General features: G+C 33.8%; 4 protein-coding genes across 20 annotated transcripts in view; 1 reads left to right on the top strand and 3 right to left on the bottom strand.

Annotated features, from left to right (window-relative positions):
* Positions 1-1,275: 1,275 nt before the first annotated feature.
* Positions 1,276-14,682, bottom strand: polybromo (protein). 12 transcript variants are annotated; one of them, XM_076402354.1, is made up of 30 exons: positions 13,751-14,682; positions 13,590-13,698; positions 13,152-13,535; positions 12,972-13,093; positions 12,752-12,919; positions 12,508-12,702; positions 12,172-12,453; positions 12,057-12,119; positions 9,484-9,645; positions 9,243-9,430; positions 9,036-9,188; positions 8,820-8,973; positions 8,688-8,765; positions 8,348-8,625; positions 8,052-8,285; positions 7,788-7,992; positions 7,501-7,732; positions 7,212-7,444; positions 6,993-7,159; positions 6,720-6,892; positions 6,472-6,644; positions 5,523-5,582; positions 4,360-4,533; positions 3,839-4,099; positions 3,665-3,781; positions 3,449-3,612; positions 2,904-2,986; positions 2,632-2,688; positions 2,079-2,193; positions 1,276-2,012 (listed from the first exon to the last, which is right to left on the bottom strand). In XM_076402354.1, exons 1-30 carry the CDS (start codon positions 13,871-13,873, stop codon positions 1,775-1,777), a joined length of 5,145 nt encoding a protein of 1,714 aa, XP_076258469.1. In that variant the 5' UTR covers positions 13,874-14,682; the 3' UTR covers positions 1,276-1,774. The 12 variants fall into 12 exon arrangements, with proteins under 12 accessions (XP_076258469.1, XP_076258467.1, XP_076258468.1 ...); XM_076402352.1 differs by having other exon boundaries at positions 12,024-12,119; positions 13,751-14,681; XM_076402353.1 differs by having other exon boundaries at positions 1,276-1,997; positions 12,024-12,119; positions 13,751-14,681.
* Positions 14,683-14,988: 306 nt separating this feature from the next.
* Positions 14,989-16,187, bottom strand: LOC143195326 (cobalamin trafficking protein CblD). 2 transcript variants are annotated; one of them, XM_076402369.1, is made up of 5 exons: positions 15,997-16,187; positions 15,736-15,890; positions 15,479-15,676; positions 15,193-15,412; positions 14,989-15,150 (listed from the first exon to the last, which is right to left on the bottom strand). In XM_076402369.1, exons 1-5 carry the CDS (start codon positions 16,145-16,147, stop codon positions 15,134-15,136), a joined length of 741 nt encoding a protein of 246 aa, XP_076258484.1. In that variant the 5' UTR covers positions 16,148-16,187; the 3' UTR covers positions 14,989-15,133. The 2 variants fall into 2 exon arrangements, with proteins under 2 accessions (XP_076258484.1, XP_076258483.1); XM_076402368.1 differs by having other exon boundaries at positions 14,989-15,137; positions 15,997-16,185.
* Positions 16,188-16,337: 150 nt separating this feature from the next.
* Positions 16,338-17,837, top strand: LOC143195325 (alpha-tocopherol transfer protein). 2 transcript variants are annotated; one of them, XM_076402367.1, is made up of 5 exons: positions 16,338-16,534; positions 16,613-16,772; positions 16,832-17,087; positions 17,179-17,289; positions 17,346-17,585. In XM_076402367.1, the coding sequence occupies exons 1-5, from the start codon at positions 16,462-16,464 to the stop codon at positions 17,439-17,441; spliced, it is 696 nt and encodes a 231-aa protein (XP_076258482.1). In that variant the 5' UTR covers positions 16,338-16,461; the 3' UTR covers positions 17,442-17,585. The 2 variants fall into 2 exon arrangements, with proteins under 2 accessions (XP_076258482.1, XP_076258481.1); XM_076402366.1 differs by having other exon boundaries at positions 16,344-16,534; positions 17,353-17,837.
* A 1,360-nt stretch (positions 17,838-19,197) lies between these two features.
* Positions 19,198-21,591, bottom strand: part of LOC143195320 (putative E3 ubiquitin-protein ligase HERC1) — a 33,778-nt gene continuing 31,384 nt past the window's right edge. For all 4 annotated transcript variants that reach the window (XM_076402347.1, XM_076402350.1, XM_076402348.1 and 1 more), the window contains 9 exons: positions 21,451-21,582; positions 21,131-21,396; positions 20,835-21,073; positions 20,675-20,775; positions 20,409-20,607; positions 20,113-20,351; positions 19,817-20,058; positions 19,608-19,761; positions 19,198-19,549 (listed from right to left, as the gene is read on the bottom strand). In XM_076402347.1, the coding sequence (XP_076258462.1) occupies positions 19,334-19,549; positions 19,608-19,761; positions 19,817-20,058; positions 20,113-20,351; positions 20,409-20,607; positions 20,675-20,775; positions 20,835-21,073; positions 21,131-21,396; positions 21,451-21,582 (1,788 nt within the window). In that variant the 3' untranslated portion in view covers positions 19,198-19,333. The remainder of the gene's footprint in view (positions 19,550-19,607; positions 19,762-19,816; positions 20,059-20,112; positions 20,352-20,408; positions 20,608-20,674; positions 20,776-20,834; positions 21,074-21,130; positions 21,397-21,450; positions 21,583-21,591) is intronic.

The following is a 21,591-nucleotide window of genomic DNA, read 5'->3' as shown; positions in this document are numbered from 1 at the left end:
CTGCAGCATGCCTTGACTGGCACATGGTATCGAAATAGTGAAAAACAGCGATAGCTGTCAAAACAACATCTTTTTTTTAACATGGTATGGTTAGGTTAACGATTAAAACTATTTTGTAAAATATTGCATCAATTTTTCTCAATAAGCTTTTAAAAAAAAATTATACAAATACAAATTTTTAGTTTGTATCTTTTTCATTTCTGATGACACTTGGGGTTGTTCTATGTCCTCTCGCAATGGTTCTTGACCAAAAATATTTGGTACTATAAACACACTATATTTTGCACTATAAAAACAATTTGAAAATAATGTGATATCGATAATATTCAGACATCAATAGAGTAAAACAAAATATCTAACTGTACCCGGCATGCACTGAAGTACTACATAGGGTAAGATTGATGTACTGTTTATTCAAGATACACAAATATTTTTTGCGTCCATCTGATGCCTACATAAATAAACCTATGTTAGACGCTTCAACAAAGTACATACTACAACATAAATAATATAACATTGACGATGACTAAAATAATGATACACTGATACAGATAGACACTGTAATATAAGTTTATGATGCATAATGCATGTACAAGTACGAAATTATTCTGTTGAACATTTCGCAAAACAATTATTGGAAATTGAAAAACCAATGAATCCACAATGTTATGAACAAACTCGTAAATCACAGAAACCATAGACGAATTGATTCACGTTAAATCTTTTCAAAATATTGAACATAGGTTCAAACGTGAATTTAGTAAAGGTTGTAATTAGCAGCTAGCATGTAATTACCAATTAATAGCACTGTCAATTATACCTATTTAAAAGTTATTTGAAGTATCAATCCTCCACTACTTGGTAACGGCATCAGACTACCGATGATATTTCAGTTTAAGCCTTTGCAATTTCCGGTGCTATTCCGATTAGCTGCCACAAAGATGTATAGATAATCACTACAAGTTTGTAGTTTAATTCGTATATGCCTTCCGCACCAGATGAAAATATCAACAATACTGCGTATAAAAACACTAATAAATTATATTACCGAATCCTTTTTTTCCACAAAAGCTGGGTATGACTAGCTTTTTATATAAAAGTGCTACTTTTTACCAACAAGGTTATCTGAATTTCACTTACTGCTTAAAGTGGACTCTCGAATCATACAATCGACAACCAGCTTGAAACTTTACCTTACCCAGCTTGGTTACTGGTAACTCAGACTTTACACTTCGCCAACAGAAATATCACAATAAATTAAATAAAACAATAAAGCTAAGTTCAGTCGTATTTATTTATAATAAAAAAATCATCGATTTGCTATAAAAAATATTTATAATAAAAATAATACAAGCCAACTCAAGGAGCCTGAGTAAAACTATATCTCACAAAAATAAACAGATGTGGTAAATATAATACGTTGAATAATGTCTAATTTAAAATAAGTTAAATATTTGCAGTTGATTTAACTAGAGCATGTTTGCGATAATCAAGTATATTAGATACTTTTTTCTCTGGACATTATTGATCCTTCCCTGTCCAACTAAATCCGAGTAGAAATTAAAATACAAATGTTTTTTATCACTAATATAAATATATACAACATCCAATAAAACGAATGCAATAGACTGTAATCAATGAAAACAAAACAGGGTATCAGGGAGTCTGTTTCCATTAAGTTTCATTTTCACTCCTAAGTTGAACCCAAAATAGTTTACACGGCGTGTAAAGTACGTTCTCACCCACGTCTATATACACTCACTGGATTCGAGCCTTATAACGTTTTTTGCAGACATAGTGTATCTTTCACCAGCTGATTACGAAGTTGCCAGAGAGCTGCCACAACATTGTCGTGCTGATCGGTTCTCTTGCCAAGCCAAGTGGCCACCTGAGCTAACTTCTCAGGATCTGGATTAGGGCAAGTCTCCTGAGTCGCGTGCAGGGTGCGTTCCCAGTTGGTGATGTGCTTCTGTTCAGTGTTCAAACCCTCAATATATCTGTTGTATAGAGAACTAATTTTACCAAACGGTTACCATTAAATGCGTGTTCTGACGATTAATGTTTGATAATAAACTTACTTGATGTAGGCCTCTGAATGTAAGACCCGTTGAGGTCGTGGAGGAACTGAAATGAACATGGGATCAGCGACTTTCTGCGGAGTAGCTGCAATGGCTGTCGTGTTCGAAGCAGGAGCTGTTGAAACAAAGGCGAACATATAGTAAAAATGAAAAATACATTATTATGAAAGATGAAGAGGTCTGAATAATTGAGCAGCAGTCAATTATGCTTTAGTGCATGATTTTGTCATTGTGAATTAATATTAACTTAAAACAAAGAAATATTAATCATACATCTTAGATGTAACCTTATAATTATTGTCTGTTTGTAAGTACTATTTATTGCATATCAAGATCTTCACAATCACCAGCAGCATACAATCATGAAAGGGCAAATGCGTTAATGATTAAAATTTATTAATTATTTAACCACTGAAAATTACCTTTAAGAACCGACATAGCTGTTCAGACCACCCCATATAACAGAGCAACATAAAAAAATAAAATAAAAAATGAACCAAAAATAAAAATAAAGCACGCTCTTTGTACACACAACATCCTTTTACAAATTTACCTGCTACTATAACAGACGTATAGTTCACCGTTGTCGAGTTAAACGAACTACTAGCAGCTATTCCAAATTAGAAGAAAACACACGATTTTTAGTTGTCTTATATTTAAATTTAACAAATTGGCTAAGTATTTACGGATAAAGCAAGACACAGATGATTGATTGCATGCCTATACACTTTAACATAGTCTACGGGTATGATCGTACAAAAATAAAATCGCTAGGCTCTCTAAGAACGAAAAATTCTAGAAAGAAAAACAAAAAATAAAACTCACTAGATACAGTCGCAGCACTGGACGTAGCAGAAGGTACAGCCAGACGGTTAATAGCAGCAATCTTACTAGACGGCTTGAAATTCCTATAGCAAACAAAAAAAAAACGATAATGAAAACAATTCAAACATACATAAAAATGTGACGATAAGGTCCGTATTTTAGCTTGACTAACATGGTTACTAAGAAAAAACCTCGTATTATCAGTTTGCTTCTATTGATAACCTATAATTGGAGAAAATTTACTGAAATAATACCTTATCGCCACTTTTACATTCTAATCTATATATCATCCAGATGCCATATCAATTTACAAGCAAGCGAAAAAGTCCAACAAATAAAAGTTTCTGGTCAAATCAACGAACCGGAAAATAAAATTGGAGGTATGGGAACCTCCGGCTCTAATACTGGCATCTTGAGGCTTGGGAAAAAGTTCCTAGAAACATCGACTTCTCAAAAATCTCCATTATTAAATGATTTGTCGCGTATCATCGTTGAATCAAACCACGGCGCGACTTATAACTTTTTATTCTAAACTAGGTACTCACTTGCTTCTATTCTCTGGTAGAATACTCCTTCCATTGCCCTTATTTATATGCATATCTCTCACATGGCGTATCAGACGTGTAATGTTGGGAAATGGTTGTAGATTCTTTTTGTTATGTCGAGAACAGTTCCTCCATTTACAATGAAGTTCTTCCCCTGGACGCTCCTATATATAAAAATTATTAATACTAACAAAAATACAATATTTTGGATATTACCTGGAAATAAGCTTGCACATGTCCCTGCGAATCCTTCGAGTCTTTGACAGAGTGTTCCACGCAATCAGCGAGTTCCTCAAATTGAAAATCACAATCGTCCCATTTGCACTCAAACACCTGCAATATTAGTTTGTTTGTAATTTGTAACAAAAAAAAGAAACAACCAAAATCTACCTGATTTTCAGGAGGAGCCGTTGGTGCAGGGCTCGGACACTGTTCCTGTTCCGACGTCAATTGCGCTTTGGTTTCTTCATTTAGTTTTGAGGCTCGCTCTTCCCACAGCTGTTTTTCAGATGTAGCTAAGGCCTTCCACTCTGATCCCACAATCCTTGAGATATCACCAAATGTTGACTCAGGATTATTCTGGACAACCCTTTTTCTAACTTCTCTTGAGTATAAGATGTATCCAGTCACCACTTTATTTTTGGTAGGTTTCTATAAGAAATAATATTTGTGCTGTAATCAAAATGTTTCCAACTCGGGCACTGTGTAAATAAAAATCTAATAGTTTCCTCTATTTTATCAATTTTCATAAAATTACACTCATGGAATATACTTATAGAGATAAGTAAAACTTCAATCATGCTTAAAACAGACAAATACACCTTGCACTACACATAGAGAACAATGAAATGGTGTCATATAACAAAAGTCACAACAAATAATGAAAGGACTAGTTCTAGGCTCTCCTTTACCTTCTTGGTGGTACTTGTTGTAGTTGTAGAAGTAGAACCACTTGGAGTCATGGGATTAATGTTTCCTACCACAGCAGGTATCTCCCCAGAACCTACAGATGGTGGTCCTCCATCCAGAGAATCCTCCATGACGATATCCACATCTGCCATCTTACTCAAAGTGGGAGATGCATCCTAGAAAATGTGTTTATTGTACATATATTGGACCCGAAAAATAAATAATTTTTCTAATTTACAACCACTGCATGGCCATCCCAAAATACAAAATATTAATGATGGTTAACATAGTAAAAGAAAAATTGGTTTTATTTAATGATAAAAGCTAATGTTTTTAGAAAGTACATTAAATTCAGAATTAATTCTGCTTTAAATAACTGTACAAGTGTAAACTGCTCATTTCTTGAAATAATCGACATTCTAGATATATCTATCAGTCAATGACCCTGACTGTATGAAAATTAATAAATTTCACATTTCATTAATATATCATAAATTTTCGATACAAGAAACAAAATCAAAATCGGATGACGTATCATGAGATAAAAATACATTTTCTATAGGCTTTACACAAGCCAACGCCTTTGAATATTTTCCACAATTATAAGGCGATAGTCAATTTTCTTTAAATAACATTTAATAAAGAATAACCATTTTTACCTCATGATAAACTCCATAAATACCTTCCGAAAGTCTCCGATTTGAAAAACCTGGCCTAAGGTGTTAAGTTTAAAACGAGCACAAATAACTTATTAATTTTAGAAAGCTTATTTTTTCGACTAAAATCGACTATATCCGAGTAGACGAATCTGTATATTCAACACTCACATGGAATCCATACGACGAATTATCCATCGTTGTATCCATTATTCAGAATATTATATTGCGAAAAATCCTATAAGGTCTCACAAAAACTTCATAATTCCGAAATAACTGTTTAAATGAGCTTAATAAAAAAAAAACGCTGTACAAAAGCACTCACTACGCTGCCTTCACGTAGAAATATTTTGACAACCAAGAGGACATTGACAGATGACAATTAACATGGCGTCCGTCTGTCGATTTAATTTACCGAGATACTAAAAATCGAAAAGACGCGCCCGTGGACAATAATATAGGGAACACCACTTTAAGCGGAATATTTAAAATGACAGTGTGATACTTACTTGTGTTCGGTCGCCGAATTTTCCTCGCAGTTTCGCGTTCAAGGCTTCTTTAACGTTAACCTGGAACACACATCATCGACACATGCGCCCACGCAAAACAAAAATAAAAGCTAAATAAAATGAGGAAAACATGGATGGTGGGCTAAACAAACAACGATAGATCACAGGAAAGAGTTAAAAAGCGGGCTCAAAGCAAATGACAGTCATTCCAAAATATTCAGAAAGTTAATCATGCTCACACAGGTGGATTTGCGCATATATTTTTGCACCTAAAGTATAGGGCACACAACAGCTCCTATAAACAATACATAAAAATACAGACGCAAATAACACAGAAGTTGTTCATGATAAACACGCTTGGAAGACGCCTTTTTTATAAATTACTTTTGTAAATCAAGTCGTTGGGAGAATTAAAATTTAAAAAATGTGAAAACGTTACTCTGACCAAAAACTTTTGGGTGCCGTCTTTTTATTTCAACTAATATAATTGGTCGAAGTAAAGGTGAAAATTACTACAGTTGAAATGAAGTGGCATCAGCAAACGAGTTTTTGTCTGAATCGAACCATTATCACAATACAGTAAGATTTTGATAAAATACGACTTATTCCATGAATGTATAAGAAAAAATAATTCAATACTAAAAAACTGCTTTAGGCTTACATTTACAGGAGCATTTCTTCAAATAAATATTAACAGTAATTAAATAATAAGGGTAAATTCAGCAACCACCAAAAAGAATCCATAAGGGAAATTCATCAAATTTTTCTTGATATATGTTGAAAAACTATGCCTGTTGTGAATATGAAATTTAATTTTGTATAGTCTACTGAACAATTTTGATGAGCGCAAAAAATTCATGCATTGACATAAATACGAGAAAACAAAAGAAGAAATCAAGTGAAACTAGCACCGCTATGAAGATACTCTCTGACGAGAACTGGAGCTTACCTTTGGTGGGTTGAGCAGCTTGGGGAAATAGTAAAGTTCATCCTCGACGACCTGCGGCAGATGGTAATATTTTTTCAAACCCTCAGGAGGCAGTTTCTTAATCTGCCTGTTAATCTCATCATAAAGGGACGTGCATATAAAAACGTCGGTTTCTGGAATTTCGGTTGGTCGGACTATAATAAAAAAAGAAAGGAAAAAAGAATGAATAAGCTGTGACCATAAAATTGTTAAATTCTGATTTGTCTTACATGCTACATAGTCGTTATAGTCCAAAACAACGCATCTCCCTACAATACTGACAATAGGGTTTACATCCTCTTCAGTGGATAGAAGGACTTCATTACGGTAATAAAGCTTATGAGATGCATTAGGCATTTCAGATGGATAAACGAACCATGGCCCTCGAAAATAACACTTTCCACTGAAACAGCATTAACAAAATCAACATTAAACCTTCAATGTCACTGCTATAATTAAGCCACTGCTTCACATTAAAAATGTTCAGACAAAAATAAACTCACTCCTGAGTTTCCCAAATGCTGTCGATTTGAGCTATCACCTGCTTCCCGCCATCCACAACTACATAAACAAAATCTCCAGTCTTCACAACACCAGAGCAAAGTGTGTTATACTGTTCATAGTAAGTATTTCCATCTTCAATTTCCATTGAAACAAAGGCGACGACATTCTACAACACATGACATTAATTCAGATACTAGGACATTCATTCCAATGCTTACAGGTCTATCGTCATCAATCAGCTTCTCCAAATTTTGCAACTCCGCCAATTCATCTTTGTGCTTCTCTAGCCTCTCTCGAAAAACTGACATTACTCGCTTAGGCTCGAGGGATATCTCTCGAGGCTCTAATTTAATACTTGATGGCATTTCCGGGAACACCTTAATTTTTTTAAAAGATCTGTGTCGGGAACTATATCGCGACTCTAAGACATAAACGTCCTTATCATCATAATCTGAAAATACAATATCATCTTACATTCCAGATTTCGATAACCATTTTTTACCCTACCTTTCGGTTTCATACTGAAGTATTGTTTCACTGAAACCACACAGCACCGATCTTTAACTTCCTCTAGAGGAACGCTGCAGTACCGATCTGATTTAAAAACTTCCTTCTCCAAGAACCTCCTGGTTTGTGCATGGTATGTCTCATCGGGTCTCAAGAAGTGATTTCCGTACAGCATCTGCTGACCACTCTTTTCATACAGACGCTCTATTCGTAATATATGTGGTTCACAATTCTATGAAACATGGAAAATAATTAGAGAATAAAAGTCGGCTGAAAAAAAAGTTTACCTTCTCCTTGGAATCAACATAAACAAACTCTCCGACCTGGTAAGTTTTTTGATTACAGGTCATTGTATCTTCTGTGGCCCCGTTACTGCCCCCATCTTTGATGACAGAGTCGTCAGAACTTCGAGTTTCCGATTCTTCTTCGATAGACTCCTGTAAAGACTTATGGTGTCGCAATTTTTCAAAGCTGTGCCGGGCGTCCAACACACTACAAATTGGTTCATTTTAACTGCCATACTTGACGAATATATTTTACTTGCAGCTTACCTATAGTTCAAGGCAGGTGACTGTAAGAGTTCTCCATGTTTACACAAATCGTCTCTCAAAGTTATAAAAAATAGTTGTAATTCGATCGAGTCTTCAAACACCTGCGAGTCAGTTCTAGATATTTTCCGTGCGCGATCCAGACAAGCAAAAAAATCAGACTGAAAAGTGTCCAACCGCTTATATAAGTTCTTGTCCAGTCTTCGTTTAATTAAATCCAATGACAAAGCGCGTACTCTGAGAATTCAAATAAAATTTTTGTTATGACTATGTTTGAGAAAATTAAACATTAGCTATACTTTTTGCCATTGACCTCATCGTGATCAGGAAGTTCCGCCATGGAATCACTAAAACATCTGCCCTCATCATCCTGGTGATTATATACAGTGGTAAATAATGTCAGCAGAATATCTTGCACGGCTTCAGTGACTTCTGGTGGTTCGTCGTCCGCTTGGTCTTTGAGTTGGAGCCGCTTCTTTGATAGAACCTGTTGCAAAACCAATGCATCCTTGTAGATTTGGGAGTCGGGCTCGTTGAACTTGCATGCATTATCCAGCATCAAGGTAAGATCAGCAGCCTAATGATAATAATTAAGGAGTCACTGTTAAATATAGCGAATAAAAAAACAAAGTATGTTACCAAGTCATCAACACTTTCATAAAAGTTGTTCTTCATCTTATGAGCTATCCTCTCCATATCAATAGGATGCTTAATGACCTAAAAGAAAACATGTTTCAAGTTGATGTATGCACGAACCAATAATAAAAGAACCTCATAATAATCAGGATATTCCATTCGTGATGGTAACTTCATAAAAATTTGACACAGTTGCCTCTCCCCTTTTATATCTTTATAATCGCGCAACGTTTCATACAATTGCTTCAGCGATTTTTCCAACGGTGTTAAGACCTTCCTCGGTTTATAACTACAACAAAGTAAATTAATCAAAAATAACATTCCAAATATAAAAACAAAACAATGATTTACATTTTAATAGCTGCCAACTTTTCTTTTTCTCTTCTTTCTTTTTCTTTCTCCTTTTCTTCGAATGATGTCAAAAGAGGTCCAACCTTATCCATGAGATGCTTTTCTAAAAGGTTGGCGTCGTCATAAATAGGTGAATTTTCTTCATTGAATTGTCTGGAAATTTTCTAAAATAGGTAAACGAGTAAAACAAGCTTAAGAAATACATACCGACAGTTGGCAAACATCAACTGGAAATCTTTCACCAAATCCTTCTCGCAGGTGTACTCTTCAGCTTTGATCTTCGCTTCAATTTCCAAAAAATCGATGGGTTCTTCTATGACCTCGTAGTATTCAGCATAAAGTTTCTTAGAAGGTTTCTCCATGAATGCTAACATGGGTTGGCGCCCATCCTCGCACTGTTTCACAAGCACAGCATTAGGAATTGAAGGACATTATACGAACTACTTACCGTGAAATCAAGCATATATTTGGACAAGGCATGCAAACGTTTTTTGAGCGGCACGAAATCTTTGGGAGGTCTGCCGCGAAGAGGCGTACCCAAAGGGCTGACATTTTTCGGTTTCGGGCCCGTTTTCTTCTTCACCGGCATGTCGCTATCGACGTCACTGTTCTGAAAACATAAAACAATAACAAATTAAGCGAAACAACTGGAAATCATACACATTTAAATACAGGACTAGAACGTCAATTAACACATCGATAAAAAGCATAATGAATTCTAATCTATACCGAGACGACGTTTCCTTGGAATTGGTATGTTTGGTCTGTTTTGCCTAGTCATTTGGAGCAATGAGAACACTGAGTTGAATAAACTGTGGTCTGTGGTATAAAAAGTTCCACAAAAATTTATATATTGATTATTGAGAATACATTTTAATTTTGGCTCGTAATTGACATTACTCTTTATTGTCCAATTAACAGAGATTTATCGATTACACTAACAACCTACATATTGTTGTTGTGGTGATATCCTTGCACCCATACAAAGCTTCGCAACTCGATCCTTTCCGAGTATGCTTACTGACATAAACAACATTTAACCTTTGAAAAGACCTAAAGACCACAACAAAACAAGCAATATGTAGCATTATTATAAGCTTCTAACGAGTGTTTAATAATACTTCGAAATGAATATTTTGAGTGATCTCAACATCTTTAACAGCTAAGCAAAATACACAGTTAAAAATATAGTGCAAAATTCTTATTTAATCCCTTAAGCATTTTATTGTGATCTTTTCAAACGGCGAAAAAAAATTCCACAAACATAGACATAATCAAAAATTGTTTAGAAGACAATTTGTAATCAGTTAACCTCAATATGGTAGAAACATATTTGTTAATTATATATGTACCAGTAAATTGAATAAAATGTGGAGTAATTATATTAGGCGTTTTGCATTTTTGCAAATTCAGTTCTTTTTGACAAAATCTATTCTGGATAAATTGATGATTTATTTGGCAAAAATTGAAAAACATGATTAGTGAAATCTTAAATTTTAAATATCAAATTATGACGATATGCTAACGATTCAAATTTCATGATAGCATCTTTAGACCATTTGAACAGATCGGATCACAGAAGATTGATATTTATTACACCTTAAGCGGAATAAGTATAGTAAAACCAACGACTATAATTATCAATCCACAATCGGCTCTCGGCGATAATGACGATTTCTCAACAAATATACAGCTGTTGGCGCTGCGTACTTGAAACATTATTCACCAAATATTGCCTCAAACTGTTAAGAACTCGCCGCAAGTGTTGTGATTGTTCTCTATGATCTTATCCATGCCTTTTTGGATCTGCTTCCGTTGCGTCTTCTATCAAGAATTTAAAAAAATCCATTTCGACAGAGACCTGCGAGGAACTCATTCACTATTCATTACAGAGATGTCCAAACCAATGCATCTATCTCTGGACATGTTCTTCAACATCGTACGCTAACCGAATGGCGAATGTATTTTTAATACAATTTTGAAGAAAAACATGTAGAATTTATCTTAGACAAGCAATCCAAGGCTTACAAATGTCGGACTCCATGAGTAACAGTAACATTCTCAGAGTCATACACAAAAATTTTGACAAAATAAATGTTTGATGGAATGCATATGATGCATTTTAAGCTAGAATGTAACATTTATCTTTTTCTTGCACACCATCTTAGAGCAGCTTTTGTAGCTTAGCCAATACAGCTTATTATTTCAACAGTAATTGCCACTTTCCTCTCCTGTATTACTTGTATCTCTCCTGTTACTTGTCAAAAATTAACTCCTACACTTGCTTTAACTGGGTGCCATTAAGACGTACAATAGCAGGTGTATCATGCTTTGTCCCTTGTTGGCTCGCCATCAGGAAAAGAAGCCTAAGGAATATCAATTATTGGCGGAGTTGTAAAACGTCGCAGTGGGTCATGATTGTAGAGCTATATGAAGCACATCATCCCATTGATAGAGATATTCATCCTGCTCCATCAACATTTTTGATATTATCATTGATAGATTTGACACCATGTCACCCAAGTACGCTTCTCTTTTTACCTGTAACTTTACTAACATCTCGATTTAGTTACACTATCTGTAAACATACGTCGGTTATCCAAGGCTGTTTTATATCTAACTGAATAGTGTCATACGAAACAATTATTTGAGATATTTGCCTTTGAATAATGAATTTTACTTGTATAAACCCGTATGATTCCATATTCATCATAATGTTTTTCACCTGTGTCCAAATAAAAACATTTCCAGTCCAGTAATTAAATGTTCAAAATTATATTGGCGTAGCACAAGCGAGCAACATATAAGAAATAAAGCCACGAAGCAAAAACAAACACCACAGTTAGTTTCTTTAAGCTATTAAAGTTAGAGGTTCATTGATGCACCAAGTGTAATATAACAGACTTAAATGTGTAAATCAGACAAAAATGAACCAATTCCTTTGAAGTTCGAATATAGTTAAGAGAAAAAGCAGTGCAAAAAGCATACCTTCATTAGTTTGTTAGTTTTCTTAAGCGTTACCTGATCTATATCAAGTAGTTCTTGTACTTTGGCTTGCATGACTTTTTGTAACTTAATGGTGTCCTGAAAAAATGGTATGTAGAGTTTTCTTCTATACTGTCCTCAATAACATTACCTTATATATTTTAGACGACGGCATGTTATACTTCTTGGCGTTCTCAAACATAATGGTGAGATCTCCCGCGACTTCACTCACTGTACCGTAAGACTTACTCTCCAACTTCCGCCGGATTTGGGTCAACGATAGTGGATTTTTAATCTCTTTATAGTAATCTGGATAGAATCGCTTCGAAGGTAACTTCCAGAATGGTTCTGACATAATGTTCCCATTTGGATGCTCCATTTTACACACCGTCTCAAACAATTTCCATTGGGGATTGTCCGGCTCGGGACATTCCTAAAACACGAACCATCAACACACATTCAGTATTATAAAGCTACAGACACTCACAAAATCGTTTTCGGTTTTCCCATTATCCATTTCTTCCACTTCCTGGTCTGAATCCTCATCTTTTAATTGAGCCGTTGCAGCGGAAAAGTTTCTTAGCCTCCGCAATTTTACCCTATCACTAGATTTATGTACAGTTGTAGATGTTTGAATCTTGGTGGCCTGTTCCATGATTTCTATCCTTTTCTGATTCACCAACTAAAAAGAATGGATGTTTCACATGTTGATTAAAAAAAACTCTACATACCTTTTTTAAAGCCTTCGCGTGATTATATATTAAGGAATTCGGCTCATTAAACAAACAAGCATTTTTACACATTACAACTAGATCTTTCTCCAAAGCTAAAAGACTTGAATACTGATTATTTTGAATTTTGATGGCTATTCGTTTCAAATCTATCGGTTGTTCTATGACCTAAAACAGTCAGTTTTCATAAACACATCTTAAAAACACAGATAAACAATACCTCATAATAATCAGGGTACTTCTTCTTGGATGGTAACAATTGGAAATGTGTATGGAGTAGTTTCTTGTTATCATCAGTGGCTGTCATCACAATATTAAATAGTTCTTCCAATGGATTAGAATCTAACAAAGCACCAATAAAAATAACACTGTTCCTAATGAAACTAAGTCACTTAAATACCTTCGTTATCATTCACACTAACATTAGAGTCATTTAAACTGTTATTGTGGTTCAGATTATTTTTCGTTATACTGTTTGATTTCCGGGGAACTATTTTAGGTTGCTTTGGGGTAAATCTCGAGTTGGATCTCCGTCCTTCCATCCTATTTTCTACTTTAACATCAACTTCATTATTCATCAGCTTTTCTTTCGTACTTAAAAATAGATTCCACATTTCATCTGCATCCTTCCATTCCTGAGTACTCTTCTTGTAAAAAGCTTTTGTATTTGTTACTATTAATTCTATGTCAGCTGCCAAGTCTTGTACGTCTTCATATTCATCAGTTTTAAGTTTTTGTTGAACTTTAAGTAAATCTATTGGATTATTAACTACATCATAATAACCTGAAATTTATTTCCATTACATCAAAATTTCTATGTATCACAATAGTTACTCACCTGGTTCTTGTCGTCTTTTAGGCACCCTTATAAATGAATCACATAATAAACTGCCATCACTTTTTTTATGATTCCTTATGGTGTCATAGAGCTGATAACAAATTTCAATCTAAAATATAAAGAATAAGTAATTGTTTTATCTAAAATTATAAGTTACTTACTGGATCTGATTGCTTTTTTCTTTTTTTAAGAGTGGGGCCACTACTTGTGGATGCTTCATTTGAGTCAAGTGAATCTTCTTCCTGACGACTAGCTATAGAACTGGTTCTCCTTCTTTTATTCATTTTTCACTTAAATACCTTGCATAATATAAAAATTGACGCTATGACTAGGAGATCATATTAATTGTCTTTAAAATATAGATCACCAAATAATTATACACCAACACTTAAAAGTCCTTGGCTGCAAAATTAGTCCAGATTAAAAAGTTAGACAAAATATAAAATTGAATTTAATGTTATGAAACCATTGTTAATTCTTCATACTTTTCTTTCATATAAATAAAATTGTACATAAATATATAGTTTCCTTTTCAATCTGAAGTCTATAGTCCAACAGTTTTATATTTTTTACACACACATACATGCAGTAACTTAAATGTTGCACACAAAAACCACAAATTTCTACTTATAATGAAAAGAGCGGTAAACTTTTAGCCCCTTGAAAATTTCAATAATGTACACTGCACAATACACTGGCTTCTAGGCGATTTTTCGTGTTTAAAACGCGAATAGTCCGGACAACAAACTTTTCGAAAATTATTATCAAATTCTATTATAAGAAGATACTTTCTGAATGTATAGAAATGCCTCAAGATTCCATTAAAATTAGTAAACTGTTTAAAATCTCAGAGGTCCCCAAGCCATAATTTTTAGGTTAACTCATAATGACATTTGTACAGTTCTCTGCTTAATACCATTATTAACAACATTCAATCGACTGCTTCCTTTGATAATGTACGTTTTCCTGATGGCAGCAACGATTTTCACTAAGATTTCTCTAAATTTTCTCCAAAAATACAACAAAATAGGCGCGACAAGCAGTTCCTCCACTCAATACTCTGACTAGCCACAATGGCGGCTAACGATGTTTAGAGAGAGATAAAGCCATGACATATCAACATAATAAAAAAAGACAGAGCGATCACACAAGAAATGCTAACTCAAGGTCTGCCGCTGTTTATTTCATATTTCCCATTTGTTCGAATATTAAAAGAAAATTATTAAAAGCTTTGGTGTCCATTAATTTAAAAGTTGATTAGCAACATGAAAAAAAAATTGCTCTAAATATTTGTTATACAATAAAAGCCTATCCAATATTTAAGAATCAATCGGCGTTTTATTTGTCACAATTTGAAGATTGACTCAAAATGGCGGGAAACTCGAAGCAAACAAAATAATCGTGGATAATGATCTATTTTAACAAATATACAACAACACGAGTCTTTTGAAGACTTGGTTCGACAATCTAAATGTGCTTAATTCGTCGGCGATGTGAAAATATTATTGAGATGGTGTTTGTTACATGGAGCATTGGTGAAAAGACTACCTACAACAGAAAGCTTCAACAATTATTCAATAATACAGAAAAAAAAACAATGTACCTATAAATCTTTTTTGTACACTTCCATCATTTGAAATTATTTTACATTCTTCAATTTCAAAGATTTGAAAGTCAAGACATCTAAACTTTTCATCTGTCTTGTATAAATCATTTGATCCAGTAGGAACTAAATAAGGTCTTCCCGAGAAAGGATTAATAAAATCTGCCCAATAACCATTATTTCTCAATTTTGAACATATATTTTTAGCAGTTATTAAAAACTGAAACAAAATTAAACATATTTGAAATATTTTCAAATCATAAGATACATCATAATATATATCTACCATTTGAGCCATTCTCTCAGTTTCAATTTCCTTATTGAGCCGTATTTGCTTCATATCTGGTTTCAGATTAATTGTAATAACAGACAATTCGCTTTTCTCTAGTTGTCGATATGGGAATAACTCACAAACTGTTTGTCTCAATACAGTGGGACAAGTCTGAACTCGTAATACCATATCAGCTTCGGAATTATCTCCAGACTAATGAACAAGAGTGAAAGTTTAAAAGTTAACGTATAGAATATTGCACAGCTTCTTACATCGTCTATTTGTTCCATTATAATTTCATGGTGTGTTTTTAAAGTTGTTTGGGTGTCATACCATGCAAGCCCGATGTTTCCGCGTAAGAATAACGGAAATCCATTTGATGCTAATAATTCAAAACTAGGATCCCTCCATACTAAATTACTGGCTTCTGAAAACGATCAGCGAATTTGCAACTTTACACATCTGATATAAACACTGGTTGCATCACCTATAACCTAACAACAAAACGAAAATATAAAGTACATTCGCATTACCTGGTTGGGGCTTGCGTGCTTTCACAACTTTAAACGGTCCATCAGTGCTGTTCACCTTCTTCGAATAATTCCTTACAAATTTTGATCCATTAGCGAGACTGTTTTTATTGAATTTAGTTAAAAAAATTAGAAAACTACGACTTGACATCATTTGACATTAGCAAAATATTGTTCATTGACATTTTGAATGTTAGCGCAAATGGGAAATATTTAAATTTGATATAAATATATCACTTGATATAAATATATAATTATCAATTAATATTAATTGCAATTATGATAGGTAATAAGTTAAACAATTACTTTTTTTAATTGCGGCATAATTGAGATAATAAAATAAAGTAAACAGCACTTCATTAAAAAATACGAGAACCTAATAATAAATTACATTTTGTGAAAGTGGCACAAACATTTTGCTTAGTTTTGTTAGTTGTTAATGAGCATAGTAGATAGATAGTTTACGAAATGGGGTCTGAAAAAGATTTAAACGTTATTAAGGAATGGCTGAAAAAACAACTATATTTACCTCAAAATATCGGTAAGTTAATAAATTTTAGTGTCGGTTTTTGAATATGATTAGAATTTTGAAGAAGAATATAATTTGTAACATTTTTAGATGATAATTTATTACGACGCTTTTTACACACTTGTAATAACAGCATCGAACAAACTAAGACTTTGATCGACTTATTTTACACGATAAGAGCTCAAATACCCGAAATATTTTCAAATCGGGACCCAGCCTCAATGGAATTAAAAGAAATTTTCGATAATTTGTTAGTTTAACTTCAACTGACATAAAAATGTATTTAGGCTTAAATTATTGTCGTTTTAGCGATTTTATTCCTATGCCCAAATTAACAAAGAACAATGAGAAAATCTTTGTATACCATATAAAATACCCTGACCCGGATAAATATCACTTTATTAACGCTTTAAAAGTTTTCTTTATATTCGCCGACGTTCGAATGTTGGTGGAAAAGGATATACCAGATGGAGAAATACCTATTTTTGATATGGCTAATTTTACCTTAAAACACTTATCCAAAATTAATTTGAGTGTACTTAAAAAATATATGGTATACACTCAGGTGAGTATATTCTCATAAATCCCGTTATTTAACCACAATTAAATTTATTTATATTATATTAATATTTATTTAAAACTCTCATGATTTATAGGAAGCACACCCGATAAAACTCAAAGGTATTCATTTGCTCAATGTGCCACATTTCTTAGATCGTTGCATGCAAATAGTGAAGCCGTTCATGAAAACGGAAGTTGGAAAAATGGTATATTACGATATATATTCAAAATTGAGATTGTTGATGTAAGGTTAACCTGTAAGTTTTCAGATAAACACTCATCTGCCTCAGTCCAACACAATTTTCAATCATATTCCCAAAGATCTACTACCGAGGGAATATGGCGGCGATGCCGGTAATATTCCAGACATTAAGGCATGGTGGGTAGAACAAATAATGGAACATAGAAGCTACATAATAGACGAAAGTCGTTGGGTATTAGATGAGAGTAAACGACCAAAAAATACTAATCCGTCTCAACAAATGTTTGGAGTTGACGGAAGTTTTAGGTCTCTAGAAATTGATTAATTTTATCTATATACCTATTATAAGTAAGAAATGGTATTTTCATTCAAACTTATATATTACTGTTAAGATAATATAATTGATATTGGTAAATTAACATATGGGAAGGTGGGGAACTATTCACAATATGAAAACAATCTACTGTGATACGCACATCTGACTGTTTGAAATCGAGGTGTCATGTTTCTGTAAATTAATTGATTAAATAAATATGTTAATCTTTAAATATATGGAATGTGGTTTTTGTTTATATTTTGGTTTGAATTAAAACACTTGGTGATTTTGTAGATTAGATATTTCGGCATAAAACAAAGTGTATAAATATAACTTATGGAAATAACGTAAAGTTGAATTCGAGGCTTTTGGAAAAAATACCTAAAGAGAAGACCTTTTTCGCCAAACTAAACTTTTTATCATACACTTCAACTTATTAAAAATTAAGGGAACAGGGTGTAAGTAACAATATATAGGTTAAGAGATATGAAAGAAGTTTAAAGCACAAAGACGATTTACTACAAAATACTATTTTACTTCAACGAAAGAAGCCACTTATCGAATGGTGATACAAAACGACACTGGGGTTTATATATATTAAAGAATATAGCAAATACATCTCACTCATTACACCATTCAGCTTGGTCGCGTCTCTAATACAGCACAGTCTGTAGCTAGTGATGTAGCATGTAACACCTAGTTGTTAAATTACTTTTGGGTATCAACTGTATATTCGTTCGTTCTTTCGCCTTCGCCAGTTTGCCTTTGTTGATTTTCTAAATGATACTTTCTACCCATATTTCTACGGCATCCTTTTATGGAATGCTTTCTAAATTTTTGGTGACTCTAAATTCCACTAGTCTTTGGATAAGACAATAAATTACTACAATCGGCTTTTAGTGGCCGTAAACCCTGAACTACAGACTTCTCTCCAAATTCTAGCAGAACAACAACTTCAGCCCGCCTTTTGTAGCTTTTTTTCCGGAACTGAGACGCTTGTGTCGGGAATCCACACAATGGAATGTTTCTTACTTGTACCTTTTGTGACGTTACAGCTTCAGCCGCGATACTTTTACCTGGTCGCCATATAACTATAATAGGTATCATTGGATAAATTAAGAAACTATGTGTTTCTATCAGCACATGTAAAGTAATTTTTAATCTCATTAAATATTAAAGTAAAATATGAACACACTTGGCTTTTCTGTAGAACTAGTGAATTAACAACGCTAATTAAATTAAAAATATAAATAAATTTATAAGTTATATCCAATTCCTTCAACTTTATAATCCACAAGTGAGAATTTTATCAACTATTGATTTAAATTGTCCACTTTGATTGCTTTTTAATTTTCTAACATTCAACGTCAATCAATTATTCAAATTTATAACAAAACCTGCTGTCTTCGGCAGCTTAAGCTAAGTTGAACTTTGTTTTATAAGACTATTGTACTTTCTGGCCTATCCCGTTTTATGTGTGTTAATAAACTTACAATAATATACAGAATAATAAACTAATATTACCAACACTCACACTTTAAAAATCATGGAGATCTCTATGTTAAAAAAGTTTTAGATTAAATTGAAAAACTTGCGGATTTTCTAACAAGCTTATATTTTGTCACAAATAAAATTAGAAAATAGAACAATAACATAAAATATAAATCAACACATAGGAAGGAGTTTTCATCACTTAAAAACCAAAAACAGAAGATTAACGTCAGATGAAATCTTAGCTTCCATAGGCCCAGTCTTCGTCAGACACGTTTCCTTGTTCTGTATTCCTAGCTAACATGTAGTTGTCCATATCTATCGATCTACAGTTATTAATAGAATACCGAAGTTTTTCGGCCATTATCTCTTGACTGGTATATGGAGGCAATCTCAATTGGAAGAAACAGGTTTGCGCGGTGGGCAATCCGTTCACGGCCTTATCCACTTTCATAACCTAAAGGGAAACAACAAATACAAATAATTCTTTTAACGATAAAATTTTTCTCACTAACCTGGAATCTCTGAGATAAATCAGCTAAATTTGCAGGAAGTCTTGATCGCCCTGACACAAATCTCATAAAGAGGACTCTTTCTACATCAGTGAAGCTCTCTAAAATATTCCACAGCCATTTTACCAGTTGATTGTTTTCATCTAATTCCCTATACCTGCAAACAAACCAATATAAGGTTTTCGTTCAATTCAAATAGTCTTCATTATTACCTAACAATTTTTTTTAAAACACTGATGGATATGTGGGACATGCCACAAACCAGCTGCTCCAAGTGGTCAGCAGTCATTAACGATAACAAGGGAACGGGTACAATACCCGACATACCCTCCCTAATGGAAGCCACTTGGAGATCAAACTCTCGCATTCTGAACTTAATCGCTTGCTCATAATACTGAGCCCGATTTTCGAATGTTAACGGTATATTTTTTCCACCATGAGTAATAGGAACAATCTTAAAAAACAATATAATTTAATCATACTCTTAAAAAATTACCTTGGTGACTACCTTTCCTGTACAGCTCTGACCTTCGAAAGTTTGTAAAGGTATCACTTCGTAAAAGTATTCAGCGGTAACGCCAGATTTATTGATATCTCTGATACTTCTTAATGTCTGAACATACATATAATCTGTATCTTCCAAATCTTCTACTGTTATAGGTTCTCCAACGATCAGCTTCCATATTAACGGTGCCAACGGAATTGCTAAAGGTTTTTTGGTTCTTATTGCTACTCCAAAAAGAATACCTAAACATTTATTTCAAGTTTGAATTAATCCAATTGAAACAAAGTGTGTATGCTTACCGAGAAACTTGAACCATGTTAAGTGTTGAGGTGTGGTTAAATGCGGATTTAAAAGGTACTTGTCCCTATTGAACCCTTCATCGTTCAAAGCGTTTGGAGTTGGCACTAACAGCGGAACTGTATTATTGGTAATTTCTTGACACATTTCAGTAATTGTATCATCGAAAACGCCTCCAGCATCGTCAGCACCCTCACCAACCTAAAATCAATACTTTGTAAATTTACTTCTTGTACCAATGCAACATTTGTTCATTCAAATCACTAACCAATTTAACTTTCCATGCTCTAGAAGGTAATCTCAAATCTTGTGGATTGATGTCCACTACTTGCTTAGCGGCTTGAATGTAGATAGGTTTGACTTTTCTCCCTAAAATAAAAGAAGCTAAAAATATATCTCAACTATGTATATTGCAGATCCCTAGTTACCTTCGTGAGATATCCTCTTTATGACAATTGGAGGTCCATAATTCTTTCCTTGAACCATAGTTTTTCCTACACATCTCACAAATGGCAATGTATAGACTCTCGGGGCAAGTAAAGGGCGCAATTTCGTTGATATTAGACCTTCTAAAGGAGGAACATTGAATTCTGCTTGTTGAGAACTCAACGGCATGAGAGTCCAGCAAGAATACAGTTTATCCGAAAAATCATATAGAAATTTTAATCTAAAAAATGATAAATTGAAATTACAACAAAGAACAGGTGTCAACAGTAAAATTCACCTGGATTGAATTAACTTTATAGACAAGTCTTGTAAATGATCGAATTGTGGCGGGATTTCTTTAGGTAATCCGAAAGTAAGGCTTTGACTGATACCAGGTACTCGTTTCGGTAACGGCGTGGCTGTCCATGCTGCGCTGTGGGTTCTTCCAGTGGAGATTTGCTTGATACCTTTTTCTGACAATTCCGTTATTATTTCTGGATCTCTTATTAAAGAGACGTGTGGTAGACCGCACTGACCTTCTGTGTTCATACCCCAACCAAAAACCTATGAAAAATAATTTAAAAAATATACTTATAGTGATAAGTATTAGCTAATAACCTTTCCACAACTAGTTAAAATAAGAGCATGTTCAGTACCAATGGCGAAGTCTTCAATAAAATAATTCTCTAAAGAATTTAGTTGGTGTGGAAGATAGTCTGGTCTCTCACGTGTCAGATTTTGCCACGGCACCTTTATGAA

This window comes from Rhynchophorus ferrugineus, unplaced genomic scaffold (assembly GCF_030347505.1).
Source record: "Rhynchophorus ferrugineus isolate W39M unplaced genomic scaffold, kcgeb_rfMv2 rfM4, whole genome shotgun sequence".
NCBI classification, from domain to species: domain Eukaryota; kingdom Metazoa; phylum Arthropoda; class Insecta; order Coleoptera; family Curculionidae; genus Rhynchophorus; species Rhynchophorus ferrugineus.
The sequence above is the reverse complement of the archived record's forward strand: the minus strand, read 5'-3'. Positions and strand labels throughout refer to the sequence as shown.

What these genes read in the sequence shown, in the direction of transcription:
- polybromo (XM_076402352.1), bottom strand. Translation starts at nt 13,873, where the DNA reads ATGAATAAAAGAAGGAGAACCAGTTCTATAGCTAGTCGTCAGGAAGAA. An exon ending in CTACCAGAGAATAGAAGCAA is followed by an intron (nt 2,987 to 3,448) that starts GTGAGTACCTAG and finishes TGTTTGCTATAG; the next exon opens with GAATTTCAAGCCGTCTAGTA. An exon ending in CAGTGCTGCGACTGTATCTA is followed by an intron (nt 2,689 to 2,903) that starts GTGAGTTTTATT and finishes AATTTGGAATAG; the next exon opens with CTGCTAGTAGTTCGTTTAAC.
- LOC143195326 (XM_076402368.1), bottom strand. Translation starts at nt 16,147, where the DNA reads ATGATGTCAAGTCGTAGTTTTCTAATTTTTTTAACTAAATTCAATAAA. An exon ending in TAATGGAACAAATAGACGAT is followed by an intron (nt 15,677 to 15,735) that starts GTAAGAAGCTGT and finishes CTTGTTCATTAG; the next exon opens with TCTGGAGATAATTCCGAAGC. An exon ending in TGTACAAAAAAGATTTATAG is followed by an intron (nt 15,138 to 15,192) that starts GTACATTGTTTT and finishes TTTCTGTTGTAG; the next exon opens with GTAGTCTTTTCACCAATGCT.
- LOC143195325 (XM_076402366.1), top strand. Translation starts at nt 16,462, where the DNA reads ATGGGGTCTGAAAAAGATTTAAACGTTATTAAGGAATGGCTGAAAAAA. An exon ending in AAAGAAATTTTCGATAATTT is followed by an intron (nt 16,773 to 16,831) that starts GTTAGTTTAACT and finishes TTGTCGTTTTAG; the next exon opens with CGATTTTATTCCTATGCCCA. An exon ending in AAACGGAAGTTGGAAAAATG is followed by an intron (nt 17,290 to 17,352) that starts GTATATTACGAT and finishes GTAAGTTTTCAG; the next exon opens with ATAAACACTCATCTGCCTCA.